General features: G+C 54.6%; 1 protein-coding gene across 6 annotated transcripts; it reads left to right on the top strand.

The window, feature by feature from the left end:
• Window positions 1-192: 192 nt before the first annotated feature.
• Window positions 193-25,156, top strand: UBXN11 (UBX domain protein 11). Of its 6 annotated transcripts, none has more exons than XM_030323830.1 (16): window positions 194-687; window positions 2,566-2,835; window positions 7,010-7,115; window positions 7,893-7,921; window positions 8,485-8,583; window positions 12,127-12,227; window positions 12,725-12,779; window positions 13,253-13,329; window positions 14,308-14,434; window positions 21,506-21,720; window positions 22,010-22,087; window positions 23,058-23,112; window positions 23,307-23,410; window positions 24,594-24,667; window positions 24,742-24,882; window positions 24,969-25,156. In XM_030323830.1, exons 3-16 carry the CDS (start codon window positions 7,045-7,047, stop codon window positions 25,126-25,128), a joined length of 1,386 nt encoding a protein of 461 aa, XP_030179690.1. In that variant the 5' UTR covers window positions 194-687; window positions 2,566-2,835; window positions 7,010-7,044; the 3' UTR covers window positions 25,129-25,156. The 6 variants fall into 6 exon arrangements, with proteins under 6 accessions (XP_030179691.1, XP_030179690.1, XP_030179689.1 ...); XM_030323828.1 differs by having other exon boundaries at window positions 196-687; window positions 2,678-2,835; window positions 23,058-23,175; XM_030323826.1 differs by having other exon boundaries at window positions 196-687; window positions 2,636-2,835; window positions 23,058-23,175.
• Window positions 25,157-25,172: the final 16 nt, after the last annotated feature.

Raw genomic sequence — 25,172 nt, 5'->3', positions numbered from 1 at the left:
TTTCCCAGGGGAAAAAGGCAAAAGTATATGTTCTCATTGAACACAGGACAGAGCATGATAGTTTCTGGAACACTGAGAAGGGTGGAGGGCAGAACTCATAATCTGAAGGCCCTTTAAACGCCAGGCTAAACTAGAGACGGTGGGTGCTTGACTCAAGGCAGCCTTGATATGGGTGGGGGAGAGGGGAAGGTGGGAGAGATGGCCAGGGTTTTATTCAGAAGGAATGTATGGATTCGGAGGACTTCTCTCTCCTTTATTATTTACTTTTCCCTCCTCAGCTGCTAGGACCCAATAAACTCTTTAACCCCAAAGGAGTCATAATTGATAAGGGTCTTTCAGGAAATGATCTAAAAGCAAAGAGGACTCTGTCCATTCTCAAGAAGAGAGACTTCCACGACCATCTAATGCCAAGTCTGGGTGGGGTCTACTTCCTCATCTTACAGGTGGGAAAATAGGCCCAGAGACAACCTTGTTCTGGGCCTCCCTCCTGTCAGTCCAGGATCTGTCCACTGTTGTCAAATAGTGAACACCCGCCCCGGGACGGAATGAAGAAGAGGCCGAGTGGCCCCCACCCCAGAAGTCCAGAGGGAATCCTTGGAAGCCAGACAGAATGGCCTCCAATATCCTCCCACACCTAAGTCTTATATGAGCCTGGAGACCTCGGAAAGATTTCCAGAACCATCCAAGGTGAGGGATAGTGAATTCTAAGTCCAAAAAATAACTATGAGGTGAGCTTAGACTCTCTTGTTTTGTTTTCCTACCTTTGTTTCTAGAAAGCACCTTTTTAAAATCAGGAATGTGACAATGGTATGAGATTTCATTTGCACAAGAATCCTATGAGGTGGGTTCTGTTAGTATCTCTATTTGACAGATATGGAAACTGAGGTTCAGTGAAGTAGCTTGAGCAGGAACAGCCAGCTAGCAAGTGACAGAGCTCAGCTTTATAGACTTGATAAGTTATGCTGGCCCATAATATATCCTCGATAAATGATGGCTCTAATTATTTGCAAGTTTCTATGTGAAATGTATACTTGTTTTATAATAAGGCTCTCACTTGTTGCAATAAATGTTTTTGAAAAGACTAATAAACTGGCCTACTGGGGCAGAGGGCTCCCACCTCTCTCGCAAGAAAGAGATATTTGCTGAGGGTCTGCTGTTCCAGGATCTCAGGCTGGGCTTCAGGCTCTGGGCAGGAGGGAGTTATGTGGTAAATCCTGATGCCAGGGTAAATGCCAGTTCATGCTCCCCAGTCTTGTTGAGGTGGGAGGCAGTAGACAGACCACAGCAGTTTCATGAGGCCAGAACCCCTTCCCCCTGACTTCCCCATGCTTTGGTCCTTGCTTACCTTCAAGAGCAGAATGAATGTAAGCGAGGTGACAGTATAAAGTTGCTAATCCCCTGACCATGGCTCCAACCCTCCAAAAACACTTGGCCCAGGATGACCTCAAAGTTTCTCAACTCCTATACCTCAAGCCTCAGAGAAATTTCTGGGAGCAGCTCAATGGCAAGAGAGCTCTCCCACCTCTGACTTCCAGTCACACCTTCCACCTGAATCCCTACCTTGGCAGTGGGCCTGGACCACCAGCACCTTGGCTTATCTTTGCCTGCCTGTTTTACCAAAGTGGGAGCTTCTAGAAAGAGCACAGATTTTGGAGGCAGACAGTTCTGGGTTTGAATCTACTTTTACCGATCACCTGCATAGTCCCGAGCAAATCACTTTCCTTTCCCGAGCCTGTTTTCTCATCAGTAAACCTCATAATGTTGGCATCTGGCACTTGGAAGACACACATTAATTCGTAGTTGCCTCTCACTCCAATGGGTGGGTAAGGAACCCCTCAAGTTGCTGCCCCTCCCCTGAATTCAGTAGTCAAGTGGAAAATATTACAAAGTGCAGTCTGAAATATGCAGAGAGACAGTTTTGGTGGTTGAGTCCAGGCATAAGGAAGTGGGTGCCTGAGAGTAGGAGTCATAGGTTTTTAGACCACCGCAGCTGAAAGGTTGAGAGGCAATGATATAGTTAAAAGCAGGAAATGTTTTTGAAAACTTACTTTGAATGGGTGTTGTGATAGGTACTGTGAATACGTTATTTCCTTTACTCCTCAGGGCAACCCTGGGCGGGGAGGGTATTATCCCCATTTTACAGATGAAGAAACTAAGGCGCATAACTTGCCCAAGGACACACAAGTCAGACACCTGGACTCCTGAGGCTAGAGTCCATGTTCTCTAGTTGATCTAACCTAACATCTTACTTTTTAAGATGAAGCTGGGGAGAATTGTCTCACTCAAAGTCAATGTCTTATCCAAAGGCAAAGGGAGTCTCACCTGAACTTTTACACAAAGGAACTAGGATTTGAGCATCCCTGTAAGGCGCCATCTGATTAAGAAGTGAGCAGAGAAATTCAGATTTAGGAAACATTTATTAAGTACTAGCATCATTTCAATTCATGCTCAAAAAAGCCCCCGCGATGTACTGTACTGATCAGATGGGGAAACAGACTCAGCGGGATAATCTCCCCCAAAAATCAACTCAGCAAAAACGGTTGCATTGTCCGATTACACATTCAGGTTTCGGCGGCTTCGTGAGTCTCCCCACTTTCGCGGGGGGAGGGAATAAAGAAACCCTCCATTTCTCCAGACTCCCGAGTCCCCTCACAGTGGTGGATTCTGGGATTTGCAGCATTCCGCAAAGAGTTCAGACTCGTAGGCCAATAGAATCCGAGCACAGGCGGCGGTACTCTCGAATTAGCCAATGAGAAGCGCACGGGTCCCGGTCGCCTGGGAAACCGCGTGACAACAAGATGGCGGCGCCGCGGGACGGCTCGGTGGCCCTGCGTGGTGAGTCTTTGCTCAATCCTTTGCGGCTCCGGAGTCTCCCACGCAGGCTGGGGTCCTCGCTCCGAGAGCCCGAGGACCCGCGAGCCCCGCGGCCGGGTTGCCCAGCAGCTTCCCGCGTCATGGGAGCGGCTTCGAGTCCCCGCCGACCGTGGCTTCCCGAGGAGGCGGGAGGAGGCGACGCAGCTCCCAGGGAAGGGTTAGGTCGTGACAGAAGTCGCGTCGTGAGCGCTTCCAGCTGGAGACAGAGGACTTGAAGGCGTGCAGGCGGCCGGGTCCTGTCGGCGCTGGAGAGCACTGGGGCCTGGGGTGGGGGGTGCCAATAGGCTGAGTACGTGCGACGAAGGACGTTATCAGTCAAGCACAACCCTGACTTGGGTCCCAAAGATGTAGGGGCATGGGACACAGCTTTCCTCTCAAAGCCCCGGTCTGAAGGGGAGACAGTCCAACCTTTAGGAGCCTCCAGCCTGAGGGGGAGGTCACAGCCCCTGGAAGCCCCCTCGTGAGGGGAGTAGACGTGGCTCTATCCCCCGGCCCACCCGCGGTCTGAGGGAGGAGGAGACGGAGTCCTGCGCTGAGGAGTCCCCAGACTATAGGGAGAGGCAGCCGTCACCCTCAGGGGTCCCTTATAACCCATGGGAAAATTAATCTGGAGACAGTGTGTTGGATTGGCCTGGAGTGAGACAGGAAGCAGGGAAGTCAGGTGGCCTCCGTTGTGATAGCCCCAAGGAAGGGCAGTGAGAGCCCCACTAGGATGACCAAAGTAGGCATGGAAAGGAGGAGCTCTGTGAGAGACACTGCAGTTTAACCCACAAGATCTGGTAATTGATGGGATTAAGAGAGAAGGAAGGAGAGGAAAATTTTGTGGTTGGATGATGTGGCCCCATTAAGAAGGGAGAAGTGGGAGGAGCTTATTTTGAGGGAAGATGTTGGGTTTGGTTTGGGGACCAGATCCCTTTTTTTCTGTGATAGCTTTGTTGAGATATAATTCCCATGCTATGTATTTCACGCCTTTGAAATGTAAATTTCAGTAGTTTTTAGGATATTCATGAGAGCTGGGCAACCATCACCACAATTTAGAACATTTTCATCAGTCTAAAAAGAAACTCTGTACCCTTTAGCAATTACTCCCATTAACCCCCCCACCCCCACCCCCACCTGCTGCCCCCAGCCCTAGTCAACTAATCTACTTTCTGTCTCCAGATTGTCCATTCTGAACATTTTATATCAGTGGGGTCATAACATGTGGTATTTTGTGATTGACATCTTTCCTTTAGCATAATGTTTTCAAGGTTCATTCATGTGGCAACATGGGATTCATTTCTTTTTATTGCCGAGAATACTCCATAGTAAGGATGTACCAGATTTCTTTATCCATTCATTGGTTGATGAACATTTGGGTTGTTCCCATTTTTTGGATATTATGAATAATGCTGCTATGAACATGTATACAAGTTTTTGTGTGGACGTAAGTTTTCATTTCTCTTGGGTACACCCCTGGGAGCAGAATTGCTGAGCCAGGTAGGTAACTGTTTAGCCTTTTAAGGAGCTGCCAGACCATTTTACACAGCCACTGCATCATTTTACATTCCAGCTAAGGTTCCAATTTCCCCACCTCCTCACTGACACTTGTTAATTTCTTTTTTTTTTTTTTAACCAGTTTCTTTTGAAGGGTCGTTATGGTGATGAAAATTTGGAGAAGGGGGAATGATCGGGTTTGATGAAAGTTCGTGGAGGGCAGTGTTAGCCACAAAAGGAACATCGCCTGTTAGCACGATAAAAACGTTCTAAAAATTGATTGTGGTGATGGTTTCACAAATCTAAGAATATACTACAAACCACTGAATTATACACTTTGAAAGGGTTAAGTATGTGAATTAGATCTCAATAAAGCTCTTTTTTTTTTTTTAAGGTCAGTACTGTATGATTCCATTTATGGAACATTCTTGAAGTAAGAAAACAGTAGTGGTTGCCAGGGGTTGGGGATGGTAGAGGGAGGAGTGTGGGTGTGACTAGCAAGGGGCTGACATGAGGGAGATCGTTATGGAAATGGAATCTTTGTGGTGATGGAGTAGTTATCTTGACTGCATTAGTGGTTACCTGGGTGAAATAGCAGAACAGGGTAGGATACACACGTATAGTAATGTAAAATGTCACTGCTGGGAGCCACTGGGTGAAGGGCACACAAATCCCCTCTGTACTATTTTCCTAGTTTCCTGTGAATCTGTAATTTGAAAATAAAAACTTAGAATATAACAAAACAGACAAAAACAATTAAAAAAAAAAAGAGCCCAACCAAGGGAAGGGTGCACTTAGGAGTGGGGACCACATTCCAGGAAGGGGTTCCAGGCCAGGGGAGCCATGTGTGTAAAGGCCTGGTGCATTGGAGGCTGGGCTGGCTCAAGTGTGGGGGTGTGGGGGGGGGCAGAGGAGAGATGGGGGAGTGAGGTCAGGAGACCCGGGCGGGGACCCGATCACCTGTGTTATGGAATTTTGAATTTCTTTCCTCTGGTGAGAAGGAGCCATTGGGAGCTTTTAGCAGGGAAGCGGCATGGCAGCTTTGTGTTTAAGAAGAGCCCTCTGGCTGGAGGCTGGCACAGGGGACCACGAAGGCCATCACACTTGGCCACAAAAACCATGAGGATGCCTGGATGAGCCGGCAGGGACTGGGGCAGGCTAGGGGCAGATTTGGAAGGCTGGATGATGGGGGTGAGGAAACTCTGGGCCTGGGGCATGAGTCCCAAACTCCAGAAGGCCGTCTCCAGCTGGTACCAGTCCCCTTGCTGGGAGGCTTCAGGGGCACCAGTGGAAGCCAGTGCCACACATTTTCAAAGTGGAACTGCCTTGGATTTGTCCTAAAAAGACTTGATTCAAGCCCTGATAGAGGTCCTTTGGTTCTAGGATTTCTAGATACTAGCCACATAATATACTTAATTCATTGAATAGAGTAGTGGTCTTTAATTCCATCCCTGATGTGCATTCATCTTTCCAGAAGGAAGAGGGAAGGAAGGGAAAGAGGGAGGAAGGGAAATGAGCATGTGTGAGTGCCCCCGTTGTCTAGTAACAAACGTCACAGCAGCCACAGTTCACATTAAAAAAAAAAAAATTTTTTTTTTAAGATTTTATTTTAGCTTATTTATTTTTTTAAAGATTTTTTTTTAGGGGCGCCTGGGTGGCTCAGTCGGTTAAGCGTCCGACTTCGGCCCAGGTCATGATCCCGTGCTTTTTGGTTTCGAGCCCATCAGGCTCTGTGCTGACAGCTCGGAGCCTGGAGCCTGCTTCCGATTCTGTGCCTCCCTCTCTCTCTGCCCCTCCCCTACTTGCGCTCTGTCTCTCTGTCTCCCCAAAATAAATAAATGTTCTTTAAAAAATTTTAAAGTTTTTTTTTATTTTTAAGTAATCTTTACACCCAACGTCGGGCTTCAACTCACAATCCCGAGATCAAGAGTTGCAGGCTCCACCAACTGAGCCGGCCAGGCGCCCCCACAGTTCACATTTTTAAGTGTTTCCTTTCAGTGTGGCACTGGGCTCCGTGCCTTATGTAAGTTTTCCCTGAATCCCCTTGATAACCCTGCCTGGCTGGTACTACCACCAACCCCACTTTATACCAAGGAAGCCAAGGCACGGGTTATTCTGGTGGATGGCAGAGCCTGTGCAGAGCCTGGGCCCTTGACCTCCCTTCCACAAAGAGTGCCTTGGCCACGTTCTGCCCTTGGGTTGCCCCTCTGTGGCTCTGAGAATCAGAGTGATACCTGGGTTCTTGTGGGAGGGGAGGGGACATTTGGGCTTTGTGTCAACCAGCTCCTTGATGGATAGACAAAAACTCCGGGCCTTCTGGGTAGTCTTATGCCCCGGCTCTAAGTTGGGAGAGTCCCAGGCTTCCAGCCCATCTCTGTACCCCACCCCTCCCCCATCGCCCTTTCCCAGCCAGGCCCGGGGCCTCCAGGATCAGAGCAGAGAGCAGGATATCCAGAGGATCGGGCAGACATCCAGCACAGGGGGCCTGAGGCAAAGCTGCCTCCAGAAACCTCTTCAGGGAAGTGGGAAGAAGTGAGGGGTGCTGCTCCCTGGACAAGGCTCCCTCCTGGGACAAGGGGCCAGGAAGAGGACGTTTCCCTGGTCCTGAAGCCCTGGGTCCCCTCTGTCCCCAAGGACTGACTTCCTTCTTTCATCTCAGGGAGTTCCTGACAGCTAAAATCTAGAAGCAGAACTATGAGCTCGCCTTTGGCCTCCCTTGGCAAGACCCGAAGAGTCCCCCTGGAGTCAGAGCCTGTGAATCCAGGGTAAGGAGCCAGCCTCAGGGGGGGTGTCTTTGCGTTCATGCCCCTGCCTCCTCTTGCCACTACCCACCTCCCCCGCCCCCGTCCCCCAGTGGACTAGGAGAATGGCTCCTAGTGTCTCAGGGAAAACAAGGAGGAGTCACATAGCTTTCCCTGACCCCTTTATCTTTCTCAAAAATTTTTAACTCCTTCATCACGTCTGAGCAATCACTGGGCTGGGCCCTGTGGTAGGTATGGGCCGGGTGGGAGAGGCGCAGCCCCCATGTTAGTCTGCAAGCATTGATGGTACCACTTCTCCGGCCCGGCCGTGGTGGGGGGGGGGGGGTCTCTTGGCAAAGGGAGTTCTTTACATCTGTCCAGCACTTTCATCCTTTCGAAGCATTTTCTTTACCTCTCTCCTTTCTCTTCTGAATACCGCTTTGAGTCATTTGAAGGCCAAGGAGATCCAGAGCGGTTAAGCGACAGGCCTGGGGTCCCAAAGCCATTTCAGAACAGAGCTGGGGCTGGGCTCCTGGGCCTGGGATCTCTTGTCTTCCACCCAAGCCTCTGCCCCTCAGCCCTTCCCCTCCCTTCTCCGTTGGGAGGAGGGGACACCTCAAAGCCTGTCCCTCGGCTTGTCCCAGTGCCAAGGATGGGATTCGGGGAGGGGATGGCCCTGGGAGGCAGAGGCCCAGCCTCCCTCTCCTTTAGGCTCGGCTGGGGATCTGGTGCCCAGAGCCACTCCCCTGATGACATTCCTAACTTGTCTGTCTTCCTTCTCCTTCCTGCCCGGGTTCCCAGGAGGCGAGGGATAAAAATCTACGGAGATGGTAAGTGTGGGGTCTGCCCTGTGTGTCCCCCTCACCTCCCACCTGCTGGGTCTCCCTGGGGTCGCGCAGATGGAGAGAAGGAGAACGATTGCTGCACTGCTCCCTGTGGCTCCCCCAGCCCCCGAGGACAGGGCGTCCTGGCAGCTCTCTGATCAGAAGGCCCCACACCCTTAGCAGAGGTGTCATTGCTAACATTTGAAGCCCTCCACTCGCTGTGGGGTTGACTGGTGGGGTTTGAGCCCCGTCCTCCTCCTGACAGCCTCCTCTAGCCCATTACAGCCTTTTCTTCCTGAAGCCCCATCCTTGCTTTGCTGACCCACCCTCGCTGCAGGCTCAGACCTTTGCATCCCAACCCCATTCTTGCCTCCACCGTGCTGCTGGCATGGGAGAACTGCAAGAAGAAGCCTGTTCTCGTTGGATCCTTGCTCCCTGATGTCCCACGTGTTCTATCCGCATATACTTGGGGGTACAGAGTACAGGCTGCTTCATCCTGGCCAGAGCCCAAGGCCGCAGTTTCCTCCGGGGCTCAGCCCCAGAACAGTGACCTGGGCATCTCTCTGCAGAAGACGAGGTAGATATGCTGAATGACGGACGTGGCTCAGAAGAAAGGATCTCTGTCCCTTCCTGCTATGGAGGTATAGGTGCTCCTGTGAGTAGGCAAGGTGAGAACAGAGGCCTAAACAGGTCTGGGTCCCCAGCAGCAGGAGAGGGCCTCAGAGAAGGGGCGAGGCCCAGAGACTCATGGACCTACTCTTGCCTGTTCTGGGTGAGCCCACGGTTCCCAGGCTGCCCTCCTCACCTGGCCTGCACTGTCTCCCAAGGGCTGTGGTGACACTGACCCCAGAGGTGCCCAGATGGGGCTCACAGGGAAGCATCCTGGAGGAGGGAGAGTGGAATGGGCCTGGGCACAGGGGAGGCATGGGCGGGCAGGGTCGGAGTTTGCTGTGGGCCTGGAGGAGCTGGGCGTGAGGTCAGAATGTTCTACTAGCTGTGATATCTTGGATAAGCAACCTCCTGTCTCTCTGCCTCCACTTCCTCTGTGAGGTGGGAGGCAGTCCTGCACCAAACACCCCTCCTTGTTATAGGACAGGGAACTGAGGTGGAAAAGGAGACCAGAAGCACCTGGCCCCACAACCATTCAGACACAAAGTCGGGATCTCCTGCATCCCAGCCGGGGACACTTTCATTAGTAACCGCAACAGCCAGGGCTCCTTGAGGAGCCATCCTGCGCCCTCTCTGCCTCTCCCCTGGCACTTGCTCCCCACCCCACTCTCAGCTGGCGTTTGTCCCCACCAAGGTCACAGTCAAGGACTTGCCTGCCTGTCTCACTTCTGTGCACAGCAGCATTCCACATCGGCCACTGGGCACCGTGCCCTCCTCTGATCGCCCTGGGCTCTTAGCTGCCATGACACTGCTCTCCCAGATTTCTTTCTGCCTCTCAGGCTCTTTCCTCTCTTTGCTAGCTTCTTCTTTTCCTCCCAGCTTTTCAGTGAGACGCTGCTCCCCTGGGTTCTCCTCTCTCTCCCCGCTCCGCCTTGGGAGCTCATCAGTGCTGTCTGTGCTGACCGGGCCCAGAGGTCTATATATCCGTTACAAAGCCTTGACTACAAGTCAGAGAAAACTCTTCTGAACATTGAGGAGGACTTGTCCTGCCCACCAAGAAGTCCAGGAAGCAGCTCCAGGGTTGTTAGTCCATTGACTCGAAGACATCCTTGAACAGGTTTCTCCGTCTTTCCACTGAACCATCCTTGACATGTTAGCCCACGTGGCTGGATGGTGACAAATGCAGTTCCTGCTTCACACACAGGGCAGCACGCAGGGGAAGGAGAGGACCCATTCCTTCCTGTGTGTCTCTCTTGTTTTCCTTCTTGTTTTCCTTCTTTTCTTTCTTTCTTTCTTTCTTTCTTTCTTTCTTTCTTTCTTTCTTTCTTTCTTTTAATTTACCTCCAAGTTAGTTAGCATATAGTGCAACAGTGATTTCAGGAGTAGATTCCTTAATGCCCCTTACCCATTTAGCCCGTACCACCTCCCAGGACCCCTCTAGTAACCCTCTGTTTGTTCTCCATACTTAAGAGTCTCTTATGTTTTGTCCCCCTCCCTGTTTTTATATTAGTTTTGCTTCCCTTCCCTTGTATTCATCTGTTCTGTGTCTTAAAGTCCTCATATGCTTGAAGTCATATATTTGTCTTTCTCTAATTTCGCTTAGCATAATACCCTCCAGTTCCATCCACGTAGTTGCGAATGGCAAGATTTCATTCTCTTTGATTGCCGAGTAATACTCCATTGTATATATATCCCACATCTTCTTTATCCATTCATCCATCGATGGACATTTGGGCTCTTTCCATACTTTGGCTATTGCTGATAGTGCTGCTATAAACTTTGGGGTACATGTGTCCCTTCAAAACAGCATACCTGTCTCCCTTGGATAAATACCTAGTAGTGCAATTGCTGGGTTGTAGGGTAGTTCTATTTTTAATTTTTTAAGGAACCTCCATACTATTTTTCAGAATGGCTGCACCAGTTTGCATTCCCACCAACAATGCAAAAGAGATCCTCTCTCTCCGCATCCTCGCCAACATCTGTTGTTGCCTGAGTTGTTCATGTTAGCCATTCTGACAGGTGTGAGGTGGTATCTCATTGTGGTTTTGATTTGTATTCCCCTGATGATGAGTGATGTTGAACATTTTTTCATGTGTCGGTTGGCCATCTGGATGTCTTCTTTGGAGAAATGTCTATTCGTGTCTTTTGCCCATTTCTTCACTGGATTATTTGTTTTTTGGATGTTGAGTTTGATAAGTTCTTTATAGAATACTAACCTTTATCTGATATGTTGTTGTATGTAAATATCTTCTCCCATTCTGTCGGTTGCCTTTTAGTTTTGCTGACTGTTTCCTTCGCTGTTGCAGAAGCTTTTCAGTTTGATGAGGTCCCAGTAGTTCACTTTTGCTTTTGTTTCCCTTGCCTCGGAGATGTGTGGGGTAAGAAGTTGCTGCGGCCGAGGTCAAAGAGGTTTTTGCCTGCTTTCTCCTCGAGGATTTTGATGGCTTCCTGTCTTACATTGAGGTCTTTCATCCGTTTTGAGTTTATTTTTGTGTATGGTGTGAGGAAATGGTCCAGGTTCATTTTTCTGCATGTTGCTGTCCAGTTTTCCCAGCACCACTTGCTGAAGAGACTGTCTTCAGCAAGGATATTCTTTCCTGCTTTGTCACAGATTAGTTGGCCTTACATGTGTGGGTCCATTTCTGGGTTTTCTATTCTGTTCCATTGATCTGAGTGTCTGTTTTTGTGCCATCTTGTTTTCTTTCCCCAAATTTCTAATTTTGAAGAACTTGCAGCCTACAAAGCAATTAAAATAATAGTACAGTGCACACCCATATAAATGTCTGTTATCTAGATGCCACAGTTGGTGATATTTGGCCACTAATTTGCTTTCTCTCTGTCCATATACACATATGTACGAATGTAAATGTCTTTTTTTGAGGAACCGCTTAGAAATCAATTTCAGATATCATGACATTTCACCTCTAAAAACTTCAGCATGCATCTCCTACAAATAAGGACTCACGTGACCCCGGGACCGGGACCGCACCCAAGAATGCCGAGGACTCAGGACTGCTGTGGAGCACCGCTTCTGCGCTCAGATCTCCCAAGTTCCGAAGTAGCTCATAGCTATTGTTTTTCCTGATCTAGGTTCTGGTCAGGGCCGTGCACTGCATTTGACTGTTACACCTCTGTGGAACAGAGTCCTTGCCTTTTGAAAAAGTGACACGGACCCTGTGAGGAGCCAGGCCATGCGGGTCTGTGTACTTGTTTGTCGTTGGTGCGGACTTGCTCCTCTCTCCGCTGTGTTCCTGTAAACGGGGGGTGGGGGTGGGGGTGGCAAGGTGTAGGCGCTTCATTTGATTGAGGGTGACTTTCTGAAAATGCTTCACTGGTCATGTGACCTGTGTGGTACAGCACTCACTCATACTCCTTGGACACCTCACTGCACCTCTGCCTCAGTTTCCTAAAGCAGTTCATTTCCTCAGGGGCACATTGTGAGGACAGCATGAGCTGATATGTGTGAAGTATTTAGGACAGTCCCTATTATCTAAGTGGCAGCTGTTAGTATCACCCTTATTTCTGCTTCTGCGGACCCCTGTCCCCCCTCCACTGGACCCCCACACTTCAGCCTCAGCTCTAGGACTTTGTCTGTTTGGTAGTCCCTGTATTCCATGACTCGGAGCTGGTGGCCACCCTGTCGAGGAAGTTGCGGGACCTGGAACAGCAAGTGAAGGCTCAGACTGATGAGCTGCTGTCCAAGGTGGGACCCCCAGCGGTGGGGGTAGGCCCAGGGTCTGGTCTGAGGGGTGGAGGGGCCCAGGCTGGGGAGGCCAGTGAGTTCACTGCCACAGTAGGCCAGGGTGGGTGGGTTCTAGAACCGTCTCTTCCACTGAACTTCCCAGTTCAAGGGCCAGGTATGGCCTGGGGCTGATCTGGGTCCCCGGGAGCTGAGCAGAGAAGCTAAGGGTCTTCTCTACAGCTGAGTAAGGCCACTAGCCTTGGACCACGTGGCAGCAGTGACTGCTGAGCGCTGGGCCACTTGGGCACACTCCACGCCTATCCCCATTTCAGTGGAACCACAAGGATATCTGAGGCATAGGAGCAGCAGCTGTGCCAAAGGATGGCAGGGGCAGGGTCTTTCAACTCCCCGGTGCCCCGCAGAGGCAAAAAGTTTGGATCTTCCCATCTGGAAGATGGGTTCTCTTGTGCTCTGGGAACCCCCAGGCCTGCCTGCTCCCCCTCGTCTTGTTGCTGTAGGATCGGAAGATACGGGCCCTGGAGGAAATGTTGCAGACCCTCCGGGAGCACCAGGGTAAGGGGCACTCCCGGTGGGCTGGTCAGCCTTCCTGGGGCACCTCCCTTGGGCCGGTGGCTCCTGGACATCAGGGCTCCAAGAGCATCAAGCTGAGTCCTATGGTGAGGCCTGGACAGCTGAGCCCGGAGAGAGGCAATGACGCACTCAGGGCAGTGCCCTCCTATGTGGGACCGGGTCCCCCCGAATGCAGACATAGCCCAGCCCCAAGCATAGGGCGCGCCATGTCGGGGAACATGGTGCCCTCAGGAGTCCCCGGGTCGGGGGGCTGAGGGGGGTGGCTGGCGGTCTCTTGAGAGTCAGTCCGGGCATCCCCGCCTCAAGGTCAGGGGGAGAGTTTTCAGGGGACCCCTCGAGTTCTCAAGGGGCAACCTCTCCAGATGACCCTCAGGGCAGAACGCCGGGCGAGGCCAGAGGTGGTCTGGCAGCCTCCTTGCTGGGGCGGCAGAACCCTTCCTGATCTTTCCCTGAAGGCAAGGTCACCCTGCAGCGGCAGAAGCAGCTGGAGACCACGTGCTTGCAGCTGCAGCGGCAGGTGGGGGAGATGGAGGTAAGAGAGGCGCCTGCCCCTCAGGACCTGGCTGGGAGCCCGCCTGTCTGGGTCTCCCTCCCATATATCCCACGTGGGGCCCTGCCCCGTGTTTCCCTCCTCGGGCCTAACCTGAGGAGCTGGGGCAGAGAGGAGGGATTCGAGTCTGCTTTGCGGGTGGCGCTCGCGGGCCTCTCAGGGTCGTGGCTGAGGCCCGGGTGGAGGGGCTGCCACTGACTGAGACCCGGAGGCGCAGAGGTTTAGGAGGCGGGGGGACCCGGAGTCGTGACCGTTGGGGATGAGTTCGTGTTGAGTGAGGCAAGATGTCTAAGCGAAGACGGCTGGGAATGTGAAACCGAGAAGGGGTGATGTGTGTTGCAAGAGATGAAGACGGAAGAGGGCCGCTGGGTTTGGCACCAGGCAGGCTGTTGGTGGCCGCACCCGCGCAGTTCCAGTCAGTTGTGGAGAAAGGGGCTGGGTAGAGTGGGTTCAGGAGAGAAGGAGCTGAGGAAGCAGTGACAGGAAGTGTAGACAAGTCAGAAAAAGTTTTCCTGTGGTGGAGGGGACGTGAGGCCCTGCCCTAGAGAGGCTGCGTGTGGCTCACCGCGTCCTCAGTCCTATGCAGTCCGTGTCCCTGCCGCTCCTCCACTCAGGCCAGATGCATGGGGTGCCCCGCTGCCATCAGGGCCACCTTCCGTGCGGCCCTCCATGCCAGACCCTGCTTTAAGCACTCGGCCTGAATTACCGTCCTGGGTCCTCACAAGCTTATGGGCCAGGTGTTGTTATCTCCGCTTTACCAGGAAGAGCCCGAGGCTCTAGGAGGTGAAGTGGCTTCCCAAGGTCACAGCCAGAAAGCTCCCAAGACCCTGGGGCCCATCTCTTCTGCCCAGTTGACTCTGGGAGCCGAGGCCTGAGGCTGGGGCCTGGGCGGATGCTGCCTGTTCCCCGAGGGGCTAAACTGACTGTGCCCCCTGGGACCTTTCCCTTCTCTTTGCACAGCGGTTCCTCAGTGACTACGGGCTGCAGTGGGTGGGCGAGCCCGAGGACCAGGAGGATTCAGAAGACAACTCAGACTCAGAGGATGGCAACACAGACTGGATGACAGCCAAGAAGTTCTGGAAGCCAGGTAGAGTAGGGCGTCTGCCCCTGGCCCCTCCTACAAAGGGAATTCTCCAACAACACCTTCCTTTGGGCCAGTAGCTGTCCAGAGACCATGCCATTCGTGCTCCTGACACAAGAACTGGGAGGAAAGGCCTCAGCCTCCATCACTGACCACCTAACCCGCCAACACTTTCTTCCTCTGGTCTTGCCTCCAACTCTCTCCTGGCTCATCTTTCGAAGGCTCCAGGGACCCTGAGATACAAGATGTAACAAGACCCCAGGCTTTGTCTCAGGCTCCACTCCGTAGTTTACAAAATGTCGTCCATCCAGAAGATTTTCAAAAACGATTTCTCTGCTTTGGAAGCTGCCCCTCAGTCCCAGGGCTCAGTCCCCTCTTTGGACCTCCTTTATTAGCTTCACTTCTAGCCAGACCGTTGAAAGGGACCTGTTTCCGTGAGATTCCACCAGTCTTTATTTTTAACTTGACTGCTAATATCTAGAGGGCTGCACCCCATAGATTTGGGGCCATAGAAAGCCCGGGTCCATTCTCTTCAAAGCATGGAGGTGATTGCCCAGAAGGTACACTTCTCCAGGCTCCGGAGTCAGTCAGCCCGGGGCCCTTCTCTTCATTCCATCACCCGTTCCAGGTGTGGCTTGGGCACGTGACTTCTGTTCTCTGAGCCTCCAGTCCCCCTTCAATAAATGATGGTGTACCCTTCCCCGCAGAGTTGGAAGGAGTCAGTGGGTTAGACGCAGAGCACCTAGCACTGACCTTGCATATCATCAGCCCAACAAGTAGGGGGTTTTATTGTTCTGCACAGTCAGATGGCAGTGGCAGCCTCATGGAAGCACTGATGAGCATAGCTCCCGAGGGGAGTGTTTGGAAGATGACAATACTGTCCTGATTTCAAGACAGGCTTGTTGCTGAGTGAAGAATGAGACTCAAAACATGGGAGTCCTGCCTCCCATTCAGGCCTGCGCCCTGGCCAGACCCCCTAAATCTTAGGGCACAGCTCCCTCACTGCTTTGTTCTACTAAACACGTCACTCCCCATCGGAAGTGGAGCTTGCAAAGCATTTTCGTGAATAGCTTTGACGTGGGCCAGGGCTTGTTCCATTTTATAGATGGGAAAACGGAGGCACTTAAGTCTCTGACTGTTGAGTGAAGAGGGCAAGACTTAAGGCTGAGAGCCTATTTAGGAGGTAGGTACAGTCATCCAGGCAGACGATGAGATGATGTCCTGTGGAAGGGTGATCCTGGCGGGCAGGGCGAGGAAGGGCAGGGCAGAGATTTAGGGGGTGGAATCCATGCCCTTGGTGATTGTGCGTTAGGGAGCTGACAGGAGGAATTGGGGATGGCCCTGGGACACCCCCTCCTGCGGTGAGAGGCCGAGCCCTGGAAGGTGACTGCCAGATGCTGTAAGGGCGTTTCTGGGGTCCAGGGCCAGAGGCCTGCCAGCACCATGCCCTGGGCCCCCCGCATGTCCCTGCTGGCTGGAGGGCAGGCTTCCTCCTGGCCAGTGGGGGCCTTGCTGCTCCTTTGGGGGTCAGACCAGCCAGCTGGTTTCCGGACCTGGCCCTGTGGATTCCCACCCTCTCCCGCCAGAAACAGAGCTGACTTCACTCTGCTCTGTGTTGTTTGTTTATGCCCACAAGAAGCCGGCTCTGAAGCTGAGTGCCTCACAGCCAAAGCAACTTGTGAAAACCCTCTGCCAAAACTCCATCTGTGTGTCCTCTTCCTTTGGCTTTCTTTTTATTTATTTTTAAAATGTTTATTTATTTATTTTGAGAGAGAGAGAGACAGAATGGGGAAAGGGCAGAGAGAGAGCGAGAGAGAGGGAATCCCAAGCAGGCTCCACACTGTCAGAGCAGAGCCCGACATGGGGCTCGATCTCACGACTGAGATCCTGATAGCTGAAATCAAGAGTCAGACACACTCAACCGACGGAGCCACCCAAGTACCCCTTCCTTTGGCTTCCTGATTCTTCAACATGGTGGGGCCTCAACTGAGCTCTTCTGCCAGATGAACGAGATGCTTTTCATCTCCAGCAGCTTTTCCTCCTGGTCCGTTCCTTCTCCTCCCCCTGCTTTGTCCCCAGGTGCCAGGCTGCTTCTGCCCCCGGGGCCCTCGGGTACACAAAACCGGCCCTTTGCTGGCCCCATACCTTGGCTTGTTTCTCTGGCTCTCCCTCTGTTGGATACCACTCCCCCCAGGCCCCAGGCAGCAGACCGGTTGAGGGTGGCCCAGGGCATCTGTATTGGGCCAACCAGTCTAGAGGCAGGACTCTTGCCTTGGGGAGGGCAGTCCACTGCCCTTTAAGGGGACCCAGCACAGGGGAAGCCTTGCAAGGACTTGGCCTCAGGCTGGATCATTCACCCCTTCCCACCCTCCCCACGGGTAAATTGAGCATTAAATAGGATGCCAGGTGCTTTGGGGTATGCGGAGACATGAAAGGGACAGTCCTACTCTGGTCACAACCCGTGGCCAGGTGTTGAGCCTCAGGGCTGAGAGCTCCTCACTCCCCCTTGTCCCCTCTGAGCTCCCTGCTCTCACTCATCTCAGTCTTCTCTGAGCTCCTCCTCCTCCTTCCCTGTCCCCCGTGAAGCTGCTCACTCTCCCACCCTTCACCACCAACTTCCTGCCATCCCCCTACATCCCCGCTCCCCCTGCGGCCTCTGTCTGTCCCCTAGCAGCCTTCCTCCCAAGCCCCAGTCTCCTGCACCTGGGTGGAGCCTCTTCCCTCCCCTGCCCGGAAGCTGTGCCGTTTCCAGTCTTCACTCATCCCTGAGCCTCCCTTGAGTCCCTGGAACTGGCCTGGATTAGACCCTAGGCAGGCTAGGCTCCTCCCCACCCTCAGCCCCCCCGTCAGGCCTGTGCTGTGTCCCCCGAAGTGCCTGGTCCCCTTTTGTCCCCTCTTTGGAAGCTTAGCTCAAACCCAACCTCATGGAGTACCTGCTCGAGTGCCTGCGGCCAAGACTGTGCCACCTGCACTGTGCCCAGCATGTGGGAAGGGGCTCTGCATTGGGGTGACAGGGTTAAAGGCTCCAGCTGAGGAGTGGGGGAACTGTGTGGGCGAACTGCTTCACCTCTCAGAGTCCGTGTCCTCATCTGTTGTGGAGCGAGGAGATGGTGTGTGATGCCCGGGCCCCTGAGAGCACCGAATGCCACAATGCACGTGGGGGTTCTTGCAGGCTGCTGCATGGTGGCTGATCGGTGACCACGAGCATGGCTGCTTGGCCCCTGTCAGGCCCCAGAGTGCCCAGCACGGTGCTTGGCCCGTGGGCAAGGGCTTGGGCCCGCGCACATATTGGTGGGGGTGCCTGGGTGCCCAGGCCTAGACAGTCAGGCACGCCAGGACCGTGCAGAGCACGGATGAGGTGGGAACAGGCAGTATGGTGCTCAACCGTGGGGGCCAGAGAACTGGTTGTGGTCTCCCCTGGCAGTGATCAGACTCTGAGGCCCTGTTTTCTTTCCACTGGTTCCCCTGAGGAGCAGAGTGAATGCAGGTCCCCAGAGCAGGGCCAGGCTTGCAGGTGTGTGGAGATAGCGGGTCTATTTCTGGTTCAGCCTTTGGGGGAGGTGGTGGGGACAGGCCTGCTGGGGCCCCGGGGCACCACGTTGGTATTCACAGCAGCACGTGTGTCCTTCCTGCAGGGGTGATGAGCCAGCCCAGGGCAGGCCCACCACTCACCTGCTGAGAGTGGCAGGGTCTGGCCCTCCTCTGGGCTCCGCAGCCTCCACGGTGGCACTTACCACGTGCCATTGTCCCTGCTGTCACCCCGTCTCCTTCATTCAAGTATGATCTTGAGGGGGGAAGGACTCTGGGTATGGGGATACCCATGATTCTCAGGGCCTTGCAGAGCTTGGACGCTCCGGACATGTTGGCGGGATGGAGGGATGGATCCAGAATGTGCTTCCTGAGCACCCACTAGGGCTGGATGCTCTAGCCTGCATTCAAGGAGTGCCCATTGTGGCTGGCAAGACCAGCAAATGGAAAAGGACAACAGCCTGTGCCAAGGCCCGCAGGCTCCAGGGACTCGGGAGGCTTAGTCTCCAGGGGAGGGGCTCCTGGCAAGGCGTCTCAGAGGGCATGGTGAGTGAGCACACTGAGCCAGTGATGAGCAAGAGGGTGTGGTGTTAGTGACAACAGCCACCATCTGCCAGGCACTTCCTGTGAGCCTCAGAGCCACCTGTGAAGTGAGGACTTTTATTATCATTTTATAGAAGAGGAAGCCAAGACCCAAAGAGCTAGGCCCACTTGCTCAGAGATCACACAGCTTGGAAGCAGCAATCCTGGCACCGTGGCTCCAGAGAGTGATGGGGGAACAGGCCGAGGGGAGGCTAGGGTACCCGGGCTTCGAGGGTCTCAGGAGTTGAGCCAAGGAGCTTGATCTTGGTCTCCATGCCTAACTCCTCTTTTTTTTTTTTTTTTTTAATTTTTTTTTCAACGTTTATTTATTTTTTTTTGAGACAGAGAGAGACAGAGCATGAACGGGGGAGGGGCAGAGAGAGAGGGAGACACAGAATCGGAAACAGGCTCCAGGCTCTGAGCCATCAGCCCAGAGCCTGACGCGGGGCTCGAACTCACGGACCGCGAGATCGTGACCTGGCTGAAGTCGGACACTTAACCGACTGCGCCACCCAGGCGCCCCTAACTCCTCTTTTTAATAGAATCACGGGCTCCCAAAGTTGTCTGAGGCCTCAGAGATGATCTCTCCCTGAACCACACCCCTCCTGAGAAAGGGACCCCAGGGAGCAGAGGCAGCCTGCATGAGGCACCGAGAACAGAAGCTTAGAGTCACCTGGGCCCTGAAAGCTGCAGGAGCGGGAGCAGGTCGCTTTCCAAGGTTTAGTTTCCTCACCTGTAAAACGGGAGTGGTAACAGCTGCCTCTAGGTGCTTGGCACAAAGTAAACACCGAGTCGTCCTTACAGTCCGTTCCTCCTGCTGGATCTTGCGGGCGGGCGGGATAGAGGTTCCTATTCTGTCCCATCCCAAGGAAGAGAGAGAGAGGAAATGCCTCATTAGACCTCTGACCTGCCTCACCCCATGTGACCTGGCAAGAGGCCGGGCTTCTTGTTGCGTACTCCCGGCTGGCCGCGTGGTGGCCATGCCAGGATTCCTGCCTTATTCTCTCAGCCTGGTGCTGTGGTTCTGTCTCCTGGGCCCCTTGTGTCCCCCTGGGCTGCTGCACCCCATACGTGCCCAGCCCACCTGGCTTTCACTTCTCCATGCCTTAGCCCCACTGGCCGAGAGCCTCCAGCACTATTTTCCTCAGCAAACTCTTTTCCCTCTAGTTGCTTCTTGGCATCCTCCCCTGGGCTTCCACCAGCCCTTTCCACTGCCGACCATCCCGTGCCCATCAGCTCTCTGAAAAAGCCTTGGCCCCAGCGTATCCGAGTGGTCCTGGGTCCGCTCGATGTGATCTCCGTGGGCCAAGTCATCTGACTTTTCTGGGCCTCACTATCTCCACCTGTAAGAGTATAGGGCTGGGAACAGGAGTTCGATGAGATGAGCTTTCGTGTTATTTTTAGGCTTACCAATGTGTTCTGAATGTAGTTTGTTGTTAAAGGAAAATAGTGGCTTGATATTGTTCTGAGTCATACCAGGAATGCCCAGAATGTCCTGTGAGTTTTTCTTGGGAATCTCAGGAACTCTAGGGGACCCCAGGAGGAGGTGGGGGGGCCGGTGCAGCCCCTGCAACCTAGGAGATGTAGGGGAGGGGGAAGTCCAGCTGGGGCCTACCATTTCAGCAGCCACAGAGGCAACAGGAAACAGAGCCACCCACATCTGTACTTCCTCCGCGCAGCCACCACACCTATAGAGCCATTGCACCACTATGAGGAAAGGAATTCGGTCCCCAGAGTCCCGACCCACATCCTGTCGCAGCCTGGCTGTCCTGGTGAAAATAGCGTCCAAGAAGGCCCTGAAAGTCACTGAGGTTTTGTAGGGTCACACCCCTAGTAGATTGGGAGCCAGATCGACTAGGGACTAAGGCCCTTAGTCAAGGACTAAGGACTAAGAACAGGCCCCTGGCCTGTCCCTCTCCAGCATCCCACCTGCCCTCCAGCCTTTCCACTCTGGCATCTGTTGTGGCTGTCCCCACCACCCCCTGAAGCGTATGCACCCCTGTGTGCACAACACATTTTTCAGAAGAGGAGGCCAAAGCATCTTTCAGCTTCTCAAAGGGATGTGTGACCCCGGAAATAGTTGTGTGTCCCCTATCTGTTCTGTCCAGCAGCTGTCCTGACATCCCCCCCCAGTAGCCACGTGTCCCTACCCCCAGGCTCCCCATCCGGATGGTGCCGATGGGTGGGAAAAGCAGACTCTAGAGTCAGTTCCTCCTCTAATTTGCCAAGTGACCTGGGGCAAGTCATTTTTTATCTCCGTGGGCCTGTTTCCTCATGTGTAAAATGGAGATCAATGACTGCTGCGTCATAGCCTCTGGATCGGCCTGAGGTCCGTTTGTGCAAGGTGGGGTTGGTAACAGTAACCAGCTGGACAGAGTGCTTGCTCCGAGCTGGCCCTCACTTGGCCATCTTCCTGGACCTCGGTAGCCATCCTGGGAGGCAGACACTATCATAGCCTTCTAGGAGAGAATGCTGTCGTGCAGAGCATTGAATGACTTGACCAAGGTCACACAGGTGGAAGCCGCAGAGCTGGGATTTGAACCCAGACAGACTTCATCCAGAGCTGGGAGCTCTGCATTGCGCTTTTCAGTGGCTGACCCCGTGCCTGACACGGGCAGAGCTGGGATCAGATCCTGCTCCTGCCACTTACTCCGTGCATCCCTAGGCAGCCATTAACCCCTGACCTGCGGTTTCCTCATCTGAAGAACGGGGGTGATTGTAGCCCCTACAGCATAGGGTTGGTATGAAGAGACAGTGGCATTATAGGCATTAAGCCTCTAGCATACGGCGAGTGTTCAATAAAAGACAGCTATTATCTAGTGGTAGTTGTCCTTCCTCCTCCCCAGGTGGCCACCTAAGGAGGTGCAAAGGCCACTGCTTAGCATGCAAGGGGCCATGGAAACCAGGGCTGCTGGGGCACACAGCTGCCATGAAGAGAGGCTCATGGGTGTTTATCCTCTTTACCAGGGGACTCATTGGCGCCCCCCGAGGTGGACTTTGACAGGCTCCTGGCCAGCCTGAAGGATCTCAGTGAGCTGGTGGTAGAGGGTGACACCCAGGTGACACCAATGCCCGGGGGAGCACGGCTCCATGTCCTTGAGCCCATCCCACTGAAGCTCTATCGGAATGGCCTCATGATGTTCGATGGGCCCTTCCGGCCCTTCCATGACCCCTCCACACAGGTAGGAGGGGTGGGGAGGGGAGACAGGCCACTCTGGTGCCCTTGCCCCCTCCCCTTGCTCACCATTAGTTGGTGGTGGGGGGCCCAGCCCACCCCCCATAGGTACCCAAGCCCACGTGCAACTTGCAGAAACAACCCCTCCCCCCCACCAAGTCCTGGGGCCCTGAATATGTGCAGAATGTGACCCACTGGGTAAGCCCGGGGCCCGGGGCCCGCCGTCTGAACAGGAAGCAGAGCGGTAGGTGCCGCACGGGTCCAGTCGGGCCTCACTCTTCCGATCCCTGCCGCAGCGCTGCCTCCGAGACATTCTGGACGGCTTCTTCCCCTCAGAGCTCCAGCGACTGTACCCTGACGGGGTCCCCTTTAAGGTGATGGGCTGCTCCTCAAACCACCCTGTGTGGGGATTTGGGAGGGGGTGCGGACAAACAGCTTCCTCAGGCATCACCCAGTCTGAGGTGGGAAGCCACTGCCCCACCTAAGGGGACCCCAGTCTCTGATGACCTCTGGGGAGGAGGGCGAGCCTGAAGCCCAGCCAAGAAGGGCAGGGAGGCTGCAGGGGCTGCAGTTGCCCGGTTAGCAAGGGCACCGGCCTGTGGCTAAGCGGCAGGCAGTGCCCCCTGCTGGCACCCTGGAGGCACAGCCTTCGGCCTTGTAGGCCCAGTGCCCCTCCCCAGCGCCCAGGACACCCTGACAGCCTGGGGTTCCCTGAGACTCCATGCAAAAGTGGCCTGACTTGCCCCAGGGGCTCCTGAAGCCATCTGATGGGTACGGAAGGCAGTGCCGTGGGGACAAATGTGGGCCTGAAGGACACGGCATGAGCCATCCCCCTGCCGGCGGGGGTGAGATGAGGGGTGCAATGGGGGGAACTCCTGAGCCGCAGCCGGAAGGCGGTGCGTCATGCCACAGCAAGGGTGCACGAGGGCGTGTGTGCCACCACCACCCCCCGGGCTTGGAAAACCGTGTGAGTCACGACTGGAGGTGTTGGAGGTAGTGCCTGCCAAGGCGGGCTCTGCCCTCTCCTAACACCCTGGTCCCTTGCTTCCTGGCTGGCTCCTGAGAGGGGCTGTCTGGGGAGGATGGCAGTACAGTGGCTCTAGCCGGCATGGCGAGGGGTGCTTGCAGGAGGAGCTGAGCCCAGGTAGGTGAGAGCAGCATGAACTGCAGCTCTCTTGGGGCCTCAGTTTCTTCATCTGTAAAATGGGGATTGCACCAGACCGTCCCTCGAGCCTGTTCCTGGGGGTGGGGGGTTGGGAGGGCGTGCTCTGGGCGAGCAAGGGTGGGGGTGGAGCCCAGGGCTGAAGGTCGAGGCCCACCGCTTTCACCCTTCCTTCTTGCCAGGTCAGTGATCTGCGCAATCAGGTCTACCCGGAGAATAGGCTGGAACTGTTCCCAGGTGAGGGCCGCGTGGTGGGCTGGCAGAGGATTCACAAGCCCGTGGACAGGATGGAGCCCCCAGGTGAGCTTGGCCCTGAGGCCGAGCCAGGCGGCAGGGCCGCTGTGTGGGACAGGCTCCAGGTGGCCTCCTCCACCATCACCCGTCACTCCCAGTCCCTCCCCAGGCCAAGGCTCCCAATGCACTCCCTGCAGGCTCCAGGATGACTGCTGAGAAGTTTCTGAACAGGCTCCCTAAGTTTGTGATCCGGCGAGGCGAGGTGATTGACATCCGGGGCCCCATCCGGGACACCCTGCAGGTGAGGCCAGCCCTAGCTCCCCCAGCCATCTTGGGCTCCCTGGCCCAACCTACCAGAGCAGTGGCTTGTCTGGAGACTCAGGCTCGAGGGCTGCTGAAGGGGGCCTGGAGGGAGAAACGAGGCTCTCAAGGCAGTTCCACTGTCTCCTGACAACAGTCTGGGGAGGGCTGCATCCAGAGGTGGGCTGTCTCCGTGGCAGTACGGCTGTAAGAAGGCGAGAGCCAGAGTCTAGGCCGGGGTGAGCCCAGGGCCCAGGCCACCCCCTCGAGGTCCAGACCAGACTATCCAGTTCAGTCCTGGATACCCCTTCCTGGCCCTCAGAAACATCCTCCTCCTTCCTCACTCCCCATCCCGTGGCTCCTCCCCTGTCTCCACCCATGAAAGGTACCAAACCTCAGTTTCCCACCACGCTGCCTCCTTCGCCGCACATTGCCAGAATCCACGTCTTCTCTCTGTTCCCTCTGCCCGCCATGCTAGTCGAGGCTCCAGAGTAGCCCTCTCAGATACCTGCAGTGGCCTCTCACTGGCCTGCCACCTCCCCTCCTGCCATGTCAACTGTCCTCCCCCAGCAGTCCTTGTGCTTCTGTAAAAACATAAGTTGGATCTGGGCCTTCCCTGTTGAAACCCTTCAGTGGTTCTCGGGTAAGGCCAAGCTCTTACCTGGCACTCAAGGCCCACCACTCCTTGTTGGTCCTCTTCCCACCTCTAACCTTTTCTTTTTTCCAGTCCAACCTGATTCTCAGCTTTAGCCACATGAACTGCTGGCACTTTCCCAAATATATCACCTCCAGAGAAGCCTTCCCTGACCAGGGGATCTCTGCCCATGTTGTCTGGAACATCCCTGTGCCCATTCCATTTCTATGGACTCCTCATCCTTAGTCACTGCTCAGGGGTGGTTTCCCCTGGGAAGCTTCCCCTGGGAAGCTGGTCATTGTGTGGGGTTCTGTCTCCCCCACTATGCTGAGGGACTTCAAGGCTTCTTAGGGGAATGATGGGGTTGCCTTCCAAAGCTTCCCTTCCATTTCTCCTGCTTGGGCCCCAGTTTACACAGAACACCCCTCCCCTTTTGGCTCACTGGTCTCATCCATCCCTGGTAAGGAAGAAGTCCCCTCTAAGGATTGGGGGGAAGGGTGTGACTCTAGCAGAGCCCAGGGCTCTGTCCTCTTTCATCGATGCCTTCCAGAACTGCTGCCCATTGCCTGCCCGGATCCAGGAGATTGTGGTGGAGACACCAGCCTTGGCTGCTGAGCGTGAGAGGTGAGGGCACGGTGAAGAGGTGAGGACCTTGGGGTTGGGCCACCAGGGGGCACTGATGGCCTCTAGGTCCACAGGAGCCAGGAGTCCCCCGAGTCACAGGCGCCCCTGCTCTCCATGCTGCGCATCAAGTCTGAGAATGGCGAGCAGGCCTTCTTGCTGATGATGCGGCCCGAGGACACTGTTGGCGATGTGCGCACCCTGCTTGCACAGGCCAGGTGGGCATGGTGTGGGGCCGGCAGCTACGGGGAGGGGGGGTCTCTGGTCCCAGGACACGGCCTGATCAGTTCTGCCCGGTCCCCAGAGCCGTGGACGCCACGACCTTCGAGATCATCAGTACATTCCCACCCACGGTCTACCACGACGACACGGTCACGCTGCAGGCCGCAGGCTTGGTGCCCAACGCAGCGCTGCTGCTTCGGGCTAGCCGGGCCCCACCGCCTGCCCCAGGCCCTGGCCCCTGATCCAAATAAAGCGCCCGCTCCCACACTGGCTGCTCCGCGCACAC

The sequence above is a fragment of the Lynx canadensis genome, chromosome C1 (assembly GCF_007474595.2).
Source record: "Lynx canadensis isolate LIC74 chromosome C1, mLynCan4.pri.v2, whole genome shotgun sequence".
Taxonomy (NCBI): Eukaryota; Metazoa; Chordata; class Mammalia; order Carnivora; family Felidae; genus Lynx; species Lynx canadensis.
The sequence above is the reverse complement of the archived record's forward strand: the minus strand, read 5'-3'. Positions and strand labels throughout refer to the sequence as shown.